Genomic DNA, 20,267 nt, shown 5'->3' on the forward strand with positions numbered 1-20,267 from the left:
TAATCACCAGACAGTGGATTACAGTAAATTTACAGTAAATTGAAAATGAACCTGTAGAAATAAGGTCACAAAAGGCAAGTTATAGTATACTCTTGATCTGAATCAGTTTTGTTTGTTTTGGCCTAAATTTAAAATTTCATATTCCGTTCACCAACATTTGCTGGCTACAATGCTGGCAATGTTTATTAGTGTAATCATAATTCAAAGAATGTATAATATGTATTTGAGCTGTCAACAAATAAAAACCTCTATTATATACAATGCTACCTGTTGGCAGATCCGATTTCTCTGATTCACTTGTTGCTTGAGTTGGTAGGTTTGTTGGTGTAGGTGGGGCAGCATCAAGTGGGCTGATGGAGAATGATACAGAAGACTCCCCATGTTCCAATGACTCAATTCCATTCCTTGAAGATGGTTCATAGCGTTTTTGCCCTGGGCCTCTTTCTACCAACATGGATCCTCCGTCGTTGTTAATTGCTCCTGCATGCATTGCAGCTCCACAAATGGATGAACCCTAAAGAAAAAAATGTACATTTATATATATGTGCCACAGAAAGTGTTTTTTGAGTGTTTATATAGTCAAATTAAGGAACAGGGTAAGAGATTTAAAAATGATTTAAAAAGAGAGAAAAGTTAAAAAGGTTTTTGATCTTACGATTGCGTAGTTGTCGGTTCCATATACTTTTCCTGCAATTTTCATACATCCTGATGGACATGTAACCCTAAAACAAAAAAAGATGGTGACTATTTGAACAACGTGCTAATGTATGAAATCCAATCTATTCTGGAGTATAGGAAGGCCCAGTGTTTTAGAGACAGTTCACAGATAGGGTCACAAGGATTAAAAGGGAAGCTGCCACCACTTGTCTATCTCTTAAAGTAACACTCCACACATCTAAAGTAGTTTAGCTTACTGGAATGTTTTATGTGTGAAGAAGTGCAGATCTTAATTTACACTTTTATGAATTAACCTCCAACTCTCTTCTTGACCCTCTTCAGTCTGGCTTCCGCCCCCTCCGCTCTACTGAGACTGCCCTTACCAAAGTCACTAACGACATTATCACAGCTAAATCAAAAGGTCACTACTCCATACTAATTCTTCTTGACCTCTTTGCTGCCTTTGACACAGTTGATCATGTTCTCCTTCTCCAAACTCTTCATTCACTTGGTCTCTGTGGCTCTGTCCTCTCATGGATTTCCTCTTTTCTCTCCCAACGCTCATTCAGTGTCTCCCTTTCTAATGATACCTCCACCATTCGTCCTGTATCAGTTGGAGTCCCCCAAGGCTCTGTCCTTGGTCCCCTTCTATTTACTCTTTACACTGCCTCTCTTGGCAAACTTATTACCTCATTTGGATTCCAATACCACCTGTATGCTGATGACACCCAGATATATCTCTCCTCCCCAGACCTCTCCCCTGATGTCCTGCAACATGTCACCTTTTGCCTTTCTTCTATCTCTGATTGTATTTCCTCCCACGGTCTGAAACTGAATCTTTCCAAAACAGAACTTCTTGTCTTTCCTCCTCCTAATATTAATCCTCCTCTCTCGCTCTCCCTTCAGATTCGTGGTACCTATATCAACCCAAGCATGTTGTCTTGGTGTTACTTTTGATTCTGGCCTCATCTTTGAGCCTCACATCCACTCTGTTTTCAAATCATGCCAATTTCACCTTAAAAACATCGCCCGCATACGCCCCTTTCTTACACAAGATGCTACTAAAGAGCTTGTCCATGCTCTAGCAATCTCTCGCATGGACCATTGTAACTCTCTCCTAATTGGTCTTCCCAATCGCTGTATTGCCCCGCTACAGTCTGTAATGAATGCTGCCGCCAGACTGATTTTCCTCTCTAGTCGGTCCTCTCACAGCTCACCCCTCTGTCAGTCCTTACATTGGCTTCCTGTATACTGTATATAGGAGTCAATTCAAAGTGCTAACCCATACCTATAAAGCACTGAATAATCTTAGCCCCTCTTATATCTCCTCACACATCCATAGGTATGCCCTTTCTTGGTCTCTCCGCTCTGCCCGGGACCTTCTTCTGTCCGCTGCTCACACCCGTACGGCCAACTCGAGCTTGCAGGACTTCTCGCGGGCAGCTCCCTTCCTATGGAATAGCCTGCCTACCGCCATCAGACTTTACCCTAGTCTTCAAACGTTTAAAAAGTGTCTTAAAACCCATTTCTTTAGGAAAGCCCATGGCCTCCCAGACTAACCTCTACCTCACATACCTGTCGCGATGTAGTCCGCGACATCAGGAGTGCTAAAGTTTGCTACCCATGATCTAAGCAGTGCACCCAATGCACAGGTCAATAGCACTGCAAAATACTTAGAGAGCACTGCAGTTCAAACTTTATCATAATTAACCAATATGATATATCTAATATATATTATATATATATATATATATATATATATATATATATACATATATATATATATATATATATATATATATATATATAATGCCAAAATACCTACGGGACCAATACGGCTAATCCAATCTACAATATATAATTGATAGATATATATATATATATATATATATATATATATATATATATATATATATATATATATATATATCAAATTCCTAGTAATCCCAGCACTCAGTCCATACAGATGCTGTGTGGGCTGGCACTTATGGACTTTTAAGATTCCAAAATCTTTATTGAAGAATCATTAAAAAAGCAAGACCAATGTTTCAGTCCCTGTACGGGACTTTCATTAGGATCATAGCAAGGACTGAAACGTTAGTCTTGTTTTTTTAATTATTCTTCAAGAAAGATTTGGGGATTTTAAAAGTCTGTGAGTGCCAGCCTCAACTTGGATACACATATATATATATATATATATATATATATATATATATATATATATATATGCCCTAATTTTTGGATACATATCCAAATTTAGCCAACTGAGTAATAGAAAGCATGACTAGGATTTATTTGGTTTAAAAAACACACCATTGTCTTCCTGATAATATATACCACATATAATCATACTTACTGTGTCAATTGTGCACTCAAATGGATTGCAGGTGAAGAACACAAAGCTGTAACTGAGATAACACAAAGGCATTAATATAAAAACATTTATTTTACAAATTATGGAGTTACATACTATGACTTACATACTATTACATACAAAATAGGCAAATAGGGAATATATTCCTATGTATTCTGAATACATTTTATATTGCTTTTTTTTTTTTTTTAATAATTACAGGACATAAAGGAATACTATAAAATGTGCCTAGATGTAGAGTAAATAATAATACAATTGAGTGTGTTTTTAAATTAGTGTAACAACTAATAATTCTTCTCTTAGGTATTGTAAATATCTACATAATATCATATGGGTAGACATTGTGGTTCAAAATAAATAACATTTAGCATATCTAAAGTTAGAACAGTGAAGTTTAGTTACCGGAAGGTAAACTGGGAGCTGCAGGTGCAGAGGGTGTAGCTAAGGGTTCACTTGTTTTGGATGGTGCTTCTGGGCCAGAAGTAGATGGTTGTGTTGGTTTTTGGGATGCTGATTCTGGGCTAGATGATTGTCCCGGAGGAGTTGAAGATGATTGTGTTGGTATATTGGATGGGGATTCTGTGATAGATGTTTGTCCGGAAAGATTTGAATATGGCTGTGTTGATTCTAAAAAGATAAGACATGGGAAATTATTACATCTCAAAAGAAATATAAATTATTTGCATGTCTTAGTATGTTAAACTTTTTCAGTGGTTCAAACCCGATCCAGCTCTTTATGTCAAGGCAAACTGCTTAGATGTGTCCTATGTTAACAATTCACTCTTCTGCTTTCAGTTTAAAGATACAATTTCTAATGAGAGAGAAGCGAGTATTCTTATGGAGCAAAGCTGAATAATATAAAAAAAAAAAAAAAAAAATACAGAATTTAGCCATGTGCACAAACTTTCACTACTCTTGGGTGTCAGCAATGGTTATAGTATCCAGCCCCAATGCGCAAATAGATCAAACCAAAAAAAGATACCCGAGTAACAAGATGGGTTACTGGAAGCCAAGGTATTTGGTGACAAAGATTACCATCACAATGCTCTAGCTATTGAAAGCAGCATTGTGGGACAATATCAAAGAAGCTGCTGACCCAGAAAGTATACAAACAACAAACAGGCATTTTGTTAGATGGCTTAAAGTTATATTTTAACAGATTTACGTGATTGATGCAATAACATTGCAGAAAAAAAGAAATAGAAAATGGTACTAACATTGAAAAAAGTTGTATGTTAGGTATGTTAACTTATTTTATTGTTTAATACATTGTTGCAGAGAGGCACTGGTGGAAGTCAATGTACAGGAGTCTCTACCTTCAACTTCAATTCACAGAGTATCAATTTGACAAGTCTTCAATGAATTTGAAAAAAGTCTTCACAACAGTGACTATAAGTGACCTATCAATGGTTCAACCCTTTTGGATGTCTATGGACAGTTTGTTTCGTCTGAAGAAATGGAAAATCTTCAATGAAAACATTGACAAGTAATTAGTGCATTATTTATTTTTACTGGGTTAGTTATATTTATGTTATATCAGCCTCCTACTCACCACATATCAGGGTTGTTGATTTGATGGTGTTGGTAGTTTAGGGATAATTAGTTACCATGACGGGTATTCACTGTTACTAAATTGTATAGGGGTGTGTTTATAGGGTCAAATTGATAGTAATTCATTAATCTGAGGGACTGCCCCAGACACAATAGGCAACACACCTGAGCTGGTTTGTTGCTTAGAGTATCCCTTTGGTATCTAAAACTATCTAAATCTGAAACTACACAAAATTAGCAAGACGTGTATGTAGATACATGCTTAAATTCATGCCTCTTAAAGCTTGTACCTGCACAGATACATGGAATGTTACCTGCTGGTTTGAGAGGTGTTGTAGGTTGAGGAGATACTGCAGCTGAGGGTGCAGGTGTTTTGGGTGTTTCTGAGTCTTTAGTAGGTAGCAGTGAGGCTGGAATTTTGTGGAATTTAATTGACCCAGACCATGTTCCATACTTCTTTGATTTAACACCATTCTTATTGGAACCCGTGTAGCTTTCCAGACCAGGTTTCTTTTCGACTATCATCATTCCTCCAGCATCAGACAGTACTCCAGCATGAATAGCTGACAGGCATAATGAAGAATCCTAACAATATAAAGATTATTTTTTACCTTTATTTTAATGTTTTTTATTGTTTTGTTTTTTTCATTTACAAACCTTATTTTGAATCTTATATCCTTATAATATATGTTGAACACCATCTCTTTTTGAATATGTTTTCTTTTACTCAAAAGTGTTTTTCACTGTCTCTATTATAGATATGGTTCACAGCAATAGTTGTTAACAGCTGCATTTGACCTTTAATTGGGTCTATATACTACTCTAAAAATAATAAATACTAAAATATAGATATTAAAAGCAACACTATAGTCACCAGAACAACTACAGCTTATTGTATTTGTTCTAGTACGTAGAATCATTCCCTTCAGGCCTTTTGCTGAAAACACTGTCTTTTTGGAGAAACTCCACTGGTCACTCCCTAGATGGCTGCTAGAGCTGCTTCCTATCTCAGTCTTGCCTAGTGTGCATCAAAACATTCAGTATCTCCACCCTCTGCCTGCAGACACTGAACTTCCCTCACAGAGATTCATTGATTCAATGCATCTCTATGAGGAGATGCTGATTGGCCAGTGCTGTGTTTGACTTGTGCTGGCTCTGACCCTGATCTGCTCCTTGACAGTCTCAGGCAATCTTATGGGGAAGCACTGTGATTGGCTCAGAACAACACTTCTGATGATGTGTTCAGACAGCTTGCAGGTCTGAGGCAGACAGGGGCAGAGCCAGCAGCTTCAGGCGTGAATACAAGTAAGATTTTACTATATTTAGGGAGGCAAGAGAGGGCCAGGAGGGCTAGATGGTGGCTGAGCTATCAGACTGAAATGTACTTGTTCTATGTACCTTCATTACATTTTGGGTAGCACTAGTGCACCGAGAAATGCATTTGTATTTGTAGTGCCTACTCTCTTTCACCTATTTCACAGTATTTTTGTCAACATTGGTTAAACAATATTTTATTTTTTAAACACTGCAAAATCCTTCTTTTTGCTCATTTACACATGGACCATGCTACTTTAGTGGGTACCTGTTGTTTGGAAGACACTCAAAAGGCTCAAAAGGTTTACAATGAAGTACAATGAAGACCCGCCCGACAATGAGTTGAGTCTAGAGTAGAAGCTTTGCAAAACTAATGTTGTTATATATCACTTGAAAATGGAACACTGAGCTAAATGTAAAAGTTGAAGAATGGATCACCAGGCTACTGTCATGTACTTGATTTGAGCCCCTGACAAAAAGGTTAAACTACTGGTTTATTCTGGTGCTTTGTGGGATTTGGGTTGCTAGACTTTGCTGATTTTTTAGACATCTTTATGACATGATTTTGTTATTAGTGCTCAACACTTTTTTTTGGCAAATATATCTATATCTACTTTGAAGGAATACTTTTTCAATGAAAAGACCGGAAAACCTTTCAGTTGAAATGTTTGGCAGCAAACTTTGTTAAGAATTGCATATCAGCATATAGATGTGATTTTATCAGCAACAGATGTTATTTTAAATAAGTCTTAATATAATATAATGGCTATGCACACAGATTTACAAATGATAATTATTTTTAGCAGTTAAAATAATCATTAAAACAAAATGTACATATAGGTGAATATATCTTACATCAGTGTAGATATCATTTCCCCATACATTCCCTTTCTGATTCAGGCATCCTGGTTCACAATTGACTCTGGAAATATGATAAAATATACATTTAAAAAATATGCTTTTTTATTTAATATTTTTTTTAAATAAATATATAATGTATATGTATGTAACATCACGGTGAGCCACCTACAAGAAGATAGAAGTGGAATATATTTTAAAGGAAGTGTTTTTTTTACATACTGTTCCATAAATTTTAGGTAAGACTGACAGTTCCTGGTTTATCATTTCACTAAACAGGTGTGTGCATAATTGTGCCCCTTATATCCTTTTGGTTGCATTAGGGACATATGATTTATGGGCTTAATAAACATGTTTATTCGTGTGTTTCTTTTGAAGGATGGTAAACAGAAAAATCACATCAAACTGCACAGCTGTAGATGACAATCTTAATTTATTGTTTTGTCTTTTAAATATTTACTGACCTCTTAATAAGCCTATTTTTTGTGTTTGTTTGCCCAGATCAAAGATTGGGAAAGTGCTAACAGATTAGCATTAAATTAAGTTGCTATACTTATTATGTATAATCTTCAATATGGTATTCCAGCTGAGATGGTAGGCTTAGGGGGGCAGATAATTCTTCAGTTGTTAAAATAATATGTTAATTGGATAGAATTAAACAAAACAAGTGAGCCCGGTGGAACACACCACCAAAACGTCTACTTGGTGGAGCGCTACAGTGGAATACACTTAACTCATTAGAATCTGGGGGAGGTGTATAATGAGATGAGTCTCTAAAAAAAGAGAAAACAATGCAAACTAGAAAAGCTACAATTTCTGGGGAAATTGTGTGAAGTGTTCTTGCCTCCATCAGTAGTCTACAACTAGAGTGGGCGGAGTAACTGTTAGTATTTATTTATATAGCACATTTAATTGCAATGTTGTTGCCCAAAGTGCTTCACAGTTACATTAAAACATACAGTTATAAAAAATTAGCAGGTGTAAAAGGTTTTGTCTATGACATCACTTGCTGCTGCAGCCTTGCACAGGTCAGAGTATTTTGGCGGTTGCCATCTTCAAACGGTCGTATTTTAAAAACTATAAATCCTACAGTGAAGAGCTTTATATTGTGAGAATCACAAGACCCAGACCTACATTTTGCTGTATAGTATGTCTCTGAGATATTAACAATGAAGGCACAGTCGCAGTTTAGATATTGCCCTTCAAATGTGAGCTTTGCAGAGTGGAGTTTCAATGAATGTCAATGGACGGCGTGAGTTGCAAACAAATGGTCATATTGTGAAAACTATCAGGACTATGGCTTAGCCGTGGACATTTCTAGTGGCAGCAGGGATAGCTGAACGTTTTGATATAAGATTTGTGTAGGTGGGCCTGAAAATGAGCAAGTGGTGGCAGTTTAGAAATCATGTCCTGATTTTTCATCTTTTGCCAGCTCCCACTCTAGCTTTGCCATTCATTCCTATGGGACAAATTTCGCCACAAGAACGACGATATTCCGCGAACCATTTGGCGAAACGTTCTACAAAGTAATAGCAATCCGATCGGGAACAATCTGCACGTTTTGGTATATTTTTGTCTATGTAGTGTAAAAACTGTGGGAGGAGTTAGGGTGGCAAATTTGGCTATAATAAGAATAATAAGAATAATAATATATATGTGAGATAACATTAAGTGGTCTTGCTATGCAAGAACACTTAAATAGTGAAGTATATCAGGTCCACCAGAGTGATATGTGAAGGGATATGGACCACACTCACATGATATAGAGCCCTATATGGATAGGCTCAGATCTCATAGGCGGAGGTATATTAGGTAATACCAAAACCCTCTCTGGATTCTTGCACTAGGATATCCTGTCTCTTTTTTTGTGTCTATATTGAGGATGATTTGGTCAAGAATCCAGAGAGGGTTTTGGTATTACCTAATATACCTCCGCCTATGAGATCTAAACCTATCCATATGGAGTGTGGTCCATATCCCTTCATATATCACTCTGGTGGACTTGATATACTTCACTATTTTGCATTGTTTTCTCTTTTTTTTTTTTTTAGAAAATCTTCTCATTATACACCTCCCCCAAATTCTAGTGGGGTAAGTATTCAATTGCAGAACTCCACTAAGTAGACATTGGTGGTGTGTTCCACCGGGCTCACTTGTTTGGTTTGATCATCTGTGTGTAATTTTGAGTTATTTACATGAGTATTGAGCTGCTATATATACATATATTTGCCTTGTTAAAATCACAAAGCGCCTTGTATTGCACAGAGCACTTTTTCCATTTTGTACTAATTGTGTAGAATGTTTATAATATTTTTTTTTACAATACTATGTGACAGTATCTCCCTTGTTAATATGAAAAGTGCCTTTAAAGTGGACAAATGGTGTATGTTGTGGGTTACAGTTCAATGCGTTCACCTTCCTGTCCGCCCACACCTCCCATGCCTCCCACCTTTCAGTCCTTACACTGGCTTTCCGTCAGATATAGGGCTCAATTTAAAATTATTGTGCTTGTTTACAAATATCTGCACGACGCTGCTCATACCTATCCTCAGTGATACACAAGTATGTCCCATCCAGGCCTTTTTGATTTGCCGAAGATCTGCGTCTGTTCTCTGTCCCTATTCTCACCTCTGATGCCCGCCTCAAAGATTTCTCTACAGCTGCACCGTCTCTGTGGAACTTCCTTCCCTTCTCCATTCTTAAAAGATCATTAAGCTCACTTCTTTAGAAAAGCATATCAATTAAACTGTTAATAGCTTTCCCTTCACGTACCTTTGTAACCCACCCAGCTTCCTTTCCTGCAACTATGTCCTCCAATAGTAGTGTGCTGGTGAAGCGCTATAAAATATTAAATTATAACAGTTGTGAATTTTTATTATAATATTTACAATTAGTGAATAGACTTTAACATGTGAGTATATGTATAAACAGTACCTTTTAGGTATACACAAAGGTGTCCTAAGTTGGTAATCAATACCCTAAAAAAAAACAGAATATACCAAACATAGTGTAAACTGTGACAAAATGAAAATAGATTTAAATTAAGAGGGAAAATTCCCACTCACACTTTGGAGAGCTAATAGTGTATAGCTCAATTTGATCGCCTGCGGGGTCCGTGAAGGCGACCCTATCCCTTCTTTTTGCTGGATATTGCTGTCTTGAAACTCTGAAATGTTGAAACATATATATGGTGCAGTACCGTATGGTTCTAAATATGTATGAAAAAGAACAGATTTGTACTCACAGACACAGAGCCATCCACATCGGCTCTGATCAAGGATATATGTGGTTAAGGACCACACACCTTCTTTAAAAGAGCAGGAACAATGCCACCAGTGTTATAGAAATATAAGTATATTTATTACATAAAACTATTTGTAACAATAAAAAACTATATATAGCAATATAAAAACACTGTATAGGCATATAAAAAAGTCCAAATAAATAAAGACCGGTATTCTCCAAGTTCCAGGACGCGTTTCGCTTTAACAGCTTCTTCAACTGGATAAAAAAGGCTCTGTGTCTGTGAGTACAAATCTGTTCTTTTTCATACATATTTAGAACCATACGGTACTGCACCATATATATGTTTCAACATTTCAGAGTTTCAAGACAGCAATATCCAGCAAAAAGAAGGGATAGGGTCGCCTTCACGGACCCCGCAAGCGATCAAATTGAGCTATACACTATTAGCTCTCCAAAGTGTGAGTGGGAATTTTCCCTCTTAATTTAAATCTATTTTCATTTTGTCACAGTTTACACTATGTTTGGTATATTCTGTTTTTTTTTAGGGTATTGATTACCAACTTAGGACACCTTTGTGTATACCTAAAAGGTACTGTTTATACATATACTCACATGTTAAAGTCTATTCACTAATTGTAAATATTATAATAAAAATTCACAACTGTTATAATTTAATATTTTATAGCGCTTCACCAGCACACTACCACTGGACTTACTCTTAAAGATAAGAACTTGGTGTTAAAGCTGCTCATTCGTTGTTTACACTTTGCAAATTAGCGCTAGTACTACCCTGTTTTGTATGTCCTCCAATAGTCTATATTCTATACAGCCCTACGGAACTAGTTGGTGCTTTATAAAAAAATAAAAAAATAAAATAATAATAATACATGTCTTTATATAACACTTACAATGTGAACCGTCCTGGTAACACCTCAGCACTCATGAAACAGTTAGCTTGAACTGAAAAAGTGAAAACAAAGTATAATCTAATGTTGAACTATTAAATGGACATAAAAGGCTATATTTGTTCACTCTACCACCAAAGATATAGTCAATAAAATAACTTGAACAGTTCATGACATACAAACAAGGTTGCCATATCCATCATGTTTTTCTAGACACCCTAGTCATCTTCATACTGATTGGCAGTATATAAAGAAAGCTGCTCTATAGTTAATAGAATTTTTATGCTAAAGCAGGGAAATAAGTTAATTAAACAAATCAGTTCATTCAGCAGCGCTTACTGCTACATAGGAATGCTATTTAGTGACGGACAGTACTTTTTCATACACTATCCAACAGTAATTGCTCTGTGCTCAGAAAAACATTGTAGATCTTGAACTCTCTGATGTGTGCATATTACAAAAAACCATAGTTATCACGTTGTCTTTGAAGGATTACTCCAAGCATCATAACCACTAAAGTCCGCTGTAGTGGTTATGATTCCAGGAGTACCCTGACTCAGTTAGCCAGTAATGACACTCAGAGGCCTCTATCGTCAGGGTTGTACGTCGTTCCCGCTGGTTACCCTTCTGGCAGCAAAGTGCACTTCAAATCAAAGAAGTGGTCATTGCTCTTTGAGTTAACATTTCAATTATTTTTAGTTCATCAATCAGAAAAACCCAAGAAATAGTTGTAACCAATTATAGATCTTCAAATTTTATTTATAAATATCATAAAACACTCTCAAAAGTGACAGGATTTTTATAAAGTATGTACACTGCGTACCTGTCAACCCACTTAGCCAATAATTGGTACTGAGGATGTGCTATAGCACATGCACGGGAATTGCTGCACTGTGTCAATCATCACATTCTTATAGAGATGGATTAGCTCAATTCTAATGGGGAGTGTTTGACGTAGAGCATAAATATACCTAATGTTGGTCCTGCAAAGATTGAAGAAATGCAGCAGGACTCACCTCTACTGGCTCTCTGAGTGATGGTTTATTAGATCATGCAACACATACCCCTCAATGTAGTAAGTGGCGTAAATAGTCAAGCCATTTCTTAAGCCAATGATAAGAGAGCGGGTGTAATAGGAGTATAGATATAAGGGCAAGAGGAGAAGGGCATGAACCCTGGTAAGTAGTTTCTGAAGTCATTTACGCTCAGAAGTCAGTTTAAAGATCCATGATATTTAATATTATGCCTTGCAGTCTCGTATGGGAACTGAGCTCAGCCAGCGGATCTGCTTCTTTGACATAAGTGCTAGCAAGCTTAATGCCAGGAAAAGCCTGCAGTTATAGCTGCAAACAGTGACACCGTGTTGCTGTCTGCAGCTTTTGAAAAAAAGAAACTGTTTTTAAAAAAAGACGTGATGGCAGTTTTATTGATTTCATTCATTCAGTTTTCTCACTTCAAGTATGCTGACTTATCTGGATTGCATAATAGCATTTTAATGTATAAAGGTTTCATCTTAAAGCCTTCATTTTTGTTTATCTAGATTAGGGGTGAGCAACCTTCGGCCCTCCAGATGTTGACAAGAGCATTATAGGAGATGTAGTCCAAAACATCTGGAGTGCCGAAGGTTGGCTATCCCTGACCTAGATCATAGTATCACTGGAAAAATGGGGGGAGGGGGTGTGGGGGTTATGCCAGAAATCCGTGCAAATAAGGTATAGAGAGGAAACATCTTTAAAACTGAACGTTACCTGGAGCCTTGCTGGGAGTCTGCACTGGTGGCCTGTCAAAGAAATCTGAAATTGGATGTACAGTAAAAGACAATGCTCCTGAGCCAGAAGGATAGGATCGTATACCGTGCCTTATGGATTCAGTATATTTGCTTTGTCCTGGCTTTATTGCCACAATAACATTTTCTCCTTTGGACACTAACCCTGAATGGATTGCAGCTCGGCATATTGAAGAGTTCTGAAGCAAAAGAAGAAAAACATTTACATAATTTGAATATATAGGAATGATAATTATTTGGAAGATCTGTCCACTCACTTAAACGTATAATAATTTTCCAACTTACAATCAAAAATGTGTCAGTGCCCCATACAGGTCCTGGTTTATTAAGACAATCTTCTGGGCATATAACTCTGCAAAAAAAAAAAAAAAAAAAAAATGATTGCACAATTAAATATGGAAATAATGTAATTGATTCAATGAAAAATAAATAAAATATATTAATTGAGCTGGGAATTTAAAATGGATACTATAGTGTAAGGAATACAAATCTGTATTCCTTAGACTATAGTTACCCCTGCCCACCCCTCCTCCCACACATCCCCCCGGCATGTAAATGGTTAAAAAACTCTTTCTGTATTCCATTGCCATTCCTCATTAGCACTGAGTCTGAACTCTGCACTTTAGGTCCTCCTCAGAGGAAAGCTGCAATGCTTTCCTATGGGGATTTTACTGATGCTGGATGTCCTTATGCAAAGCGTGAGGATGTCCAGCGTCAGTTAGTTGACTAAAAGTTGCCTAGTCAGCAGGAAGTACCTCTAGTGGCTGTCTGATTGACAGTCACTAGAGGCAGCCTTAATTATGCAATATAGTTTCTCAAAAATGTTAATGATTTACATTGCAGGACTATGGGGGGCAGGGAAATGCACCCAGACCACTTAAATGACCTGAAGTTATCTGGGTGCGTGTTCCTTTAAGATATTTACAAGGGAGTTTAACATTTCATGCCAAAATAGTAGTGATTTTGTAAACCTTTTAAATGGCTATTTCAGTCTTCATTTTGTCATTTAAAGAGCGATTGCTGGTCACGACTTGTGAAGCCAAAAAATCTCCAACCTAAATAGTTATTATTCAATAGCTTTTAAAATATTTTCTTTTTTTTTATAAGTTGAATGTAAAAATGAGACACAAGCAGCAACAGGAACAGAGAGAAAAATAATAAAGTTATAAGTCATTCTTACAATCAATTTATATAAAGTTATTTTTATTTTATGTATGGAGGTTTATTTTGTTGGCTTTCTACGTTGAAGTTTCGGCAATCTGTTTTATTTGCAATTGGAGGATTCAGGACTCGAACACCTAGATTCCTAGAAGGTATGCGTTAGAAATGTTGAAAGATTTGCAAGTGGTGCTTGAACTGTCCCTTTTTTATTTGCAGTTTGTAGTTTCCTGGTCCATTCCCAGCAATTCCTAGTCTAACAAATAACCCTAATAAATTGTTCCATTCTATATTTATTTTGTTTCATTGTACAGGATCATACTTACTCTGTAAGTGGTCTTGTTAACTGCCTTGCCGAAGATGAACACTGACTTGTAACTGTTAAAGAATGACACGTAGACGTTACAAAACATGCCATTCCAAACTGTTATTTTTATAGCTGAGAACATTCTGTATTGTTTTTATTTATTTATTATACTATTTAGAACAAAAACTATTTAGGAGTGGTTTAGAAAATAAAGGGGGCCTCTCCTCAATGTCTCTGTGTATGTATATCTGTGTGCATGCCAATAGGTGTGTTGAGCAGTGGAATTGTGAAGAAGGCTTAAAGATGGGGCTTTAGGAAGGGGTTACCAAATTATTTTTGGGCTTAAGTGTTGTGTGTATTTTGGACCCTGGCAATGCCCCTGGTTATCAATGTCAATGTTATCTAAGCTGGACCTCAGTTATAGACTGAGTGGATTAGTATATCATTATTCGTCTATTATTATCATCCAGGGTAGATGGCTATCTTCATACATATTGTGGTAGATAAATACTTTCATATTCAGTCAACATTTAAGGATATATCACAGACTTTCTTTCTTTGCTATTCATAGAAACATAGAATGTGATTGCAGATAAGAACCATTCGGCCCATCTAGTCTGCCCAATACAGACTATTCATTTTGTGAATGATGGAAAAATGAGGTTTGATGAATTGTGTGCATTTGAGTTTATTATATTATTTTTTGGAAATCTTCATTCATGCTAATATAAGTACACAGTAAATATGACAGTAGAAATAAATGTTAAAATGCAAGGACTACAATTTTGTACGGGGTTTTATTTATGCAAAACAATCAAGCTGAAATTTATTTATTTTTTCAATATATCTGTTTTGGTCTTAAAATCTCTAGATGATTATACACTTAGTTTTGGATTTTTTGGTGGAAGGATTTAAGAAAGAAAGTGGGAATATATAACAAACAGTGACAGTCATCCTATCCCCTACACCATAAGTATTTCTGAAGAAGCAAACAAATAATGAAAAGTCCTTCAGGATCTCTAATATCTAAGTATATACCAGTAAATAGTTTCCATATCAACCTGATCTTTATTTTATGGGGTACATGATAATATATGGAGATTAGTAGTGGTGGGTGCCCCTGCTCCATCCTTCACTTTTGAATGATTAGTTAGGAGGAGTTTTCTGGATCTACAATTAACAAAGGAAACCTGGTGATAAGTCCATCCTACCCCACAGCTTGTGTAAAGTTGGGTGTCGGTTAATTATTGGAATGCAGATAGTCCCTGCTGCTCCTTCTCCTGCATCTATGACCTGTACAGAAAGTTGGAAGCATTTCGAATCTGAACCAGGATTTCCTTAACACCTTAGCTAACTATATGTGCCAAGATGTCCACAAACATTATTATGGATAACACTAGATGTTCCAAAACACCTTCTAAGCATGGTGCTAAGGGGTTCCATTTATGACTGTTGATTTTTTCAATTTGTTCCATTACATAAAACCCAATCTAGATCTAAAAGACTTCAGACAATTTTTATGTTGTCTTAAATTAGCAATTTTCTTACTACATTATTAGGGAATATTGCTGTCTTGCGCCAACCTAACTATACTTTTGACAAGTTCCAGTGGAACAATTAGGGTTTAATATATAGACTTATTTGTGTTTGCTTCCAGAACAAAAAGAAGATGGAAAAAAGCAAAAGGGCCATTATGCTAAACAATACCAACTGTATAATGTTTAAAATAACTGTAAAATTAATATAGAGGAAATAGGATTACAGTAAAAAAATTACCTTTGGGTATTCTGGAAGGAGAGCCTGGTTTTGGCGTAGGAACTGATGGAACTATTGGAGTTGGGCGATTGAATATAAAAGATCCAGACCAAGCTCCATACGGATTGGATTTAATTCCATTCTTTGTGGCTTCATCATAGCTGGCTTGTCCGGGCATCTTCTCTAATGTTACTATTCCACCAATTTCATTGGTTATTAATCCGTCATGGATACCAGCTCGACAAATAGAAGAAATCTTTTAAAGAAATAATAATGGATATAAAGGAGGTGCTATGAAGTGTTACTCTCTACTTTTTCATTTTCCAAATATGTCAAATTTTACTCATTATAACAGCTAGAAAACTGGAAGTAACAGAACATTGAAATGAGTATTAATGAAAAACAAGCTTTTTTTCTTACATCTCTGAAGACAACAGACCCCCAAACATCAACATTCTGATGCAGACATCCTGGAGGACAATTTACACTAAAATGGAAGAAACACAGCATAAAAACCATTGTTTGCTTTTTTTGGAACTAAAAGATTGCATTGTCTTTGAGACATGTAATTATAAATAATATTTTTCGAGGAACAAAACACTTACTGAGCCTTTGGTTCAAGTATATCGTTTGCGGTCAGGAAACACGAAGCTTTAACTGCAATAACAATATGAAAAGTTAACACTTTCATTCTGTTTGTACAATCGTCTAGTATTGATCCATGTATCAAGATTATAAAAAAAACAAAGGAATGATGATTTTCTTTCATAAGCTATGGCATCAACGCCCAAAAAGGACAAAGCTAAACTATTCCTTACACACTATTATAGAATGTGTTGTAGGTTCCACTGGGAAAAAAAAGAATGAAAAAAAATATTCTTTTAAACCTCACAGAAATGTTTCCAACTTATCAATCGATTATCTACAATGGAATCTACCATGCTAAATCAAATAAAAATAAAAATATTTCAATAAATACTAAGTTGACTTGTTTCTTTCAAGCAAGTATAATAGGTGTACATATGCTATAAATAATAGTCTTAAAAAAAAGGAAAGAATATTTTAACAAACAAAAAGAAGAAAAATCAGCCTTACATCAATGGTGCCAATTGGTGAAATAAAGAAATGATATATATATATATATATATATATGGTGGTTATGGTGTCTGGTGCGCTGCAGATGGATCTTGGTTAGCACTAGGAGCATCCGTCTACGGTCCAACCCTCAGCTAGCCTGCGGCAACCGTAACACATATGGACACACCAATGATGCCTTAAACCAGGAGATGTCTGCCACTATATTGCAGTGAAGGTTACCCAAGAGGGCCTTCAGCTAACCCTCGGTTACTAGAGGGGTCCTCACCAGCCTTGGGAGCGGTTCGCCTTCTGCCTCTCCACTGGCAAATCCTCTGCTCCCAGATCTGTAAGAGACTCCTCACTAGATGTCCGTTAGGTCCCATCTAAAAACGGTGCCATAGCAGGCCTCAGAAGTCTCCAAAGAAGTTTGCCGATATTGGCGGTAATTGAGGGCTTATCCACTCTGTGTTTTTTGCTCTTGCATCCCATAACATTGGGAAGTCGCTTTACATGCTGTGTTGGCAGGATGGAGAAGTAAATAGGGCAACTGAGGCCGTTTATTCTCCAGTTTTCACAGAGCTCCGTTGAGACACATCTTGTCAGTATGACTAAGAAGTTAAATAGAATGGACGCTGTTTCCTATTTTCTCAATATTTTTGTATACAATTTAAGCTAATATCTAAGTTGATGTTTGTTTAGATTTTGCAGAAATTGTAAAATGCAGCTTTACATAACATAGTTTGACAAAAGAGAAAATACTTGACTTTGCTCAGATATGTCTGGATAAAACACACAATATATTGTACCTTCTGGTATTTTAGCTGTTGGTTCTGGGGTGGTTGTAGTGGGTTCTGCAGGTGGTAACCTTACAGTAAATGACCAAGAAGCAGCACCAGAAGGTTTCGATTTGATGCCATTCTTTGTGGTTTCTCCATAAGTTCTTTGTCCTGATTTCTTTTCCACAATGAACTTACGTACATTTTTAGTTAGTATTCCAGCATGGATTGCAGCCAGGCACACAGAAGATTCCTAAATGGAGGGAATATCATTTATTGAAAGAATAATCTAAACTGAATGTCAAGCTAAATATGACTTTTTAGAACATTGAAATTATGTTTTTCATCTTCAAACTTACAGGCTTGTAGAAATCATCTCCATACACAGTCCCTTGGTTACTCTCACAATCTGATGGACATGTCACCCTAAAACAAGTGATAACATTTATTGCAAAGGTTTTTCTACGACTGGTGCTCATGACAATGATGTAATTATCTCAAATAAATGAATTAGATTAAGAAGAGATACTTACTCTGTAACAAGATTCCCTAAGACTTCCGCAGGTGAGGAACACTGTAATGTAACTTTGGAGGAAATGTAAAGACTATTATTAAAACAACCTTTCAAAGTATGACAATCAGATTATACAGCATGATAATGATTATTTTAGGTAATTACCGGTAAACAATTGATTTAAAAAAAGTGGATTATGAGCAAGATAAATTTAAAGTAAAGTAGCTTAAAAGGAAAACATATGAATATAATAATGTTTGAATGTCTTGGAAGAAAACTTTTGCTCAGTTGTCAAGTGGTAACTTGAGAACTTAAAGTGACGCTCTGGCACCAATACAACTTTAATGCATTTGATAGATTTTGGCCTCATTAACTTGCTTTATGTTTTGCATGCTGAAATCTTTATCGTTTTTACACAAAATAAATAAATGTTTTGCAGGATGCTGCATCAAAAGCCTGCCTCCATAGCCATGCTCCCTCATGCAAGAAAGCCTTACCTATCAAAGGTGTGCACACAGTCTCAGTCCCAACAACACTGAGTGAGATGTTTTTAATTTACACCTTGGCTGCACCTAGTCAAAAAACTACAAGCAGGTAGTGCTATCCTTTCTATATGTCCCCCTGAGTGTCCTCTCCTTCGAATGCAGGTTGTTTTGTTGTTCAGATCAATCAGTACTGCCCGTGGCTGAGCTGTTGGTGTACATTTGATAAGGAAGCATTTTTTTCTGGAATGAGGGGGTGTGGCTTAAAAGGTAGACTTATGGTGCAACATTCTGAAAAAAACATTTATTTATCTCACCCAAAAAACTTTAAAGATTTGAACATGCAAAAATACAGCATATAAATGAGGCCAAAACCTATCAAATGCATTGAAGTAGTATTGATGCCTGGAGTGTCCCTAAATGTATGACTTATTGTTATGGGCAAATGCAAATATTACAAGTTTTAGAATTAAATGTATTTCTTAAACTGTGTACTTTGTCTATAAGAGATATTGCAAACTGACAAGGTGTCAGAATGGAAAATATTGTTTTTCATACATGTTTCTTTAAGCAATAACCTCTAACCTACTTTCAATGCATAATATGTTTACGTAAATTTATCTTAGCTTAATACAAAACAAGTAATGCAATAACATCTTCAAGGCTATGCTACGTCATCAGACTTTAAGACGCCATCTTGTCCTAAGTCAGGGAATTTCCCATGACGTGTGCACCCTTAAGTTTTCATATAAACAATAGATAAGATGTTCAGACTTTAAGACGCCATCTTGTCCTAAGTCAGGGAATTTCCCATGACATATGCACTTACGTTTTAGTTATGGCCTTATCTTTTTGCCAAGTTAAGGGAGGTCCTGAAATGAACATCTAAGATATAAATATGTGTACCTTTTAAATTTTAAGGGACAGATTTTGAGACAGAGACACTGTCGCTCCATATTATAATGACTGAGAGATGTTGACATGTTCAAGAGGGTATGTTATTCTATGACTGATATTGCAAGCATGTAGTTTAGTCTTATAAACTATGCTATCAATTATTGTAATGGATTTTATATGTCTATATTTATATTTTTATTTAATAAAATATCTAAAAGACAAAACTGTATTGCTTCCAAGACAATCCTTATTTTATATTGTATTCTCAATTATTTATATATTTTAAATAGAGGATGTCTTACTAACTATATAATATTATGACTAAAGATATCTGTATGGTAAGCCCTGCTAAGTTCTATGCTTTAAGACGTTATAGTGATAAATAGGGGAATCAGCTGCGGTTACAATTGGCGCCCAACGTGGGGCTTGTACTTGGAAGCTTTAACTATAAAATAATATATATAAACATATACCTAGGTTACTTCTTATATTTATAAGAGAAGACACAATACTTTGTCATGGCACAAGTCTTGAAATATCAAGAATGTAATGAGCTATTTGTAGCCCAGACTCAGAGAGAGATATTCATCATGAAGAGATGATGTTAATG

General features: G+C 36.1%; 1 protein-coding gene across 1 annotated transcript in view; it reads right to left on the reverse strand.

Annotated features, from left to right (window-relative positions):
- Window positions 1–20,267, reverse strand: part of LOC134569139 (uncharacterized) — a 161,566-nt gene that overhangs the window by 21,691 nt on the left and 119,608 nt on the right. Inside the window, exons 91-106 of the mRNA XM_063428046.1 lie at window positions 18,298–18,349; window positions 18,124–18,190; window positions 17,795–18,017; window positions 16,517–16,568; window positions 16,332–16,398; window positions 15,933–16,167; window positions 14,176–14,227; window positions 12,977–13,043; window positions 12,654–12,870; window positions 10,909–10,960; window positions 6,752–6,818; window positions 4,897–5,167; window positions 3,434–3,658; window positions 3,014–3,065; window positions 656–722; window positions 268–514 (exon numbers count right to left, since the gene is read on the reverse strand). Of these exons, the coding sequence (XP_063284116.1) occupies window positions 268–514; window positions 656–722; window positions 3,014–3,065; window positions 3,434–3,658; window positions 4,897–5,167; window positions 6,752–6,818; window positions 10,909–10,960; window positions 12,654–12,870; window positions 12,977–13,043; window positions 14,176–14,227; window positions 15,933–16,167; window positions 16,332–16,398; window positions 16,517–16,568; window positions 17,795–18,017; window positions 18,124–18,190; window positions 18,298–18,349 (2,013 nt within the window). The remainder of the gene's footprint in view (window positions 1–267; window positions 515–655; window positions 723–3,013; window positions 3,066–3,433; window positions 3,659–4,896; window positions 5,168–6,751; window positions 6,819–10,908; window positions 10,961–12,653; window positions 12,871–12,976; window positions 13,044–14,175; window positions 14,228–15,932; window positions 16,168–16,331; window positions 16,399–16,516; window positions 16,569–17,794; window positions 18,018–18,123; window positions 18,191–18,297; window positions 18,350–20,267) is intronic.

The sequence above is a fragment of the Pelobates fuscus genome, chromosome 7 (genome assembly GCF_036172605.1).
Source record: "Pelobates fuscus isolate aPelFus1 chromosome 7, aPelFus1.pri, whole genome shotgun sequence".
Classification (NCBI taxonomy): Eukaryota; Metazoa; Chordata; class Amphibia; order Anura; family Pelobatidae; genus Pelobates; species Pelobates fuscus.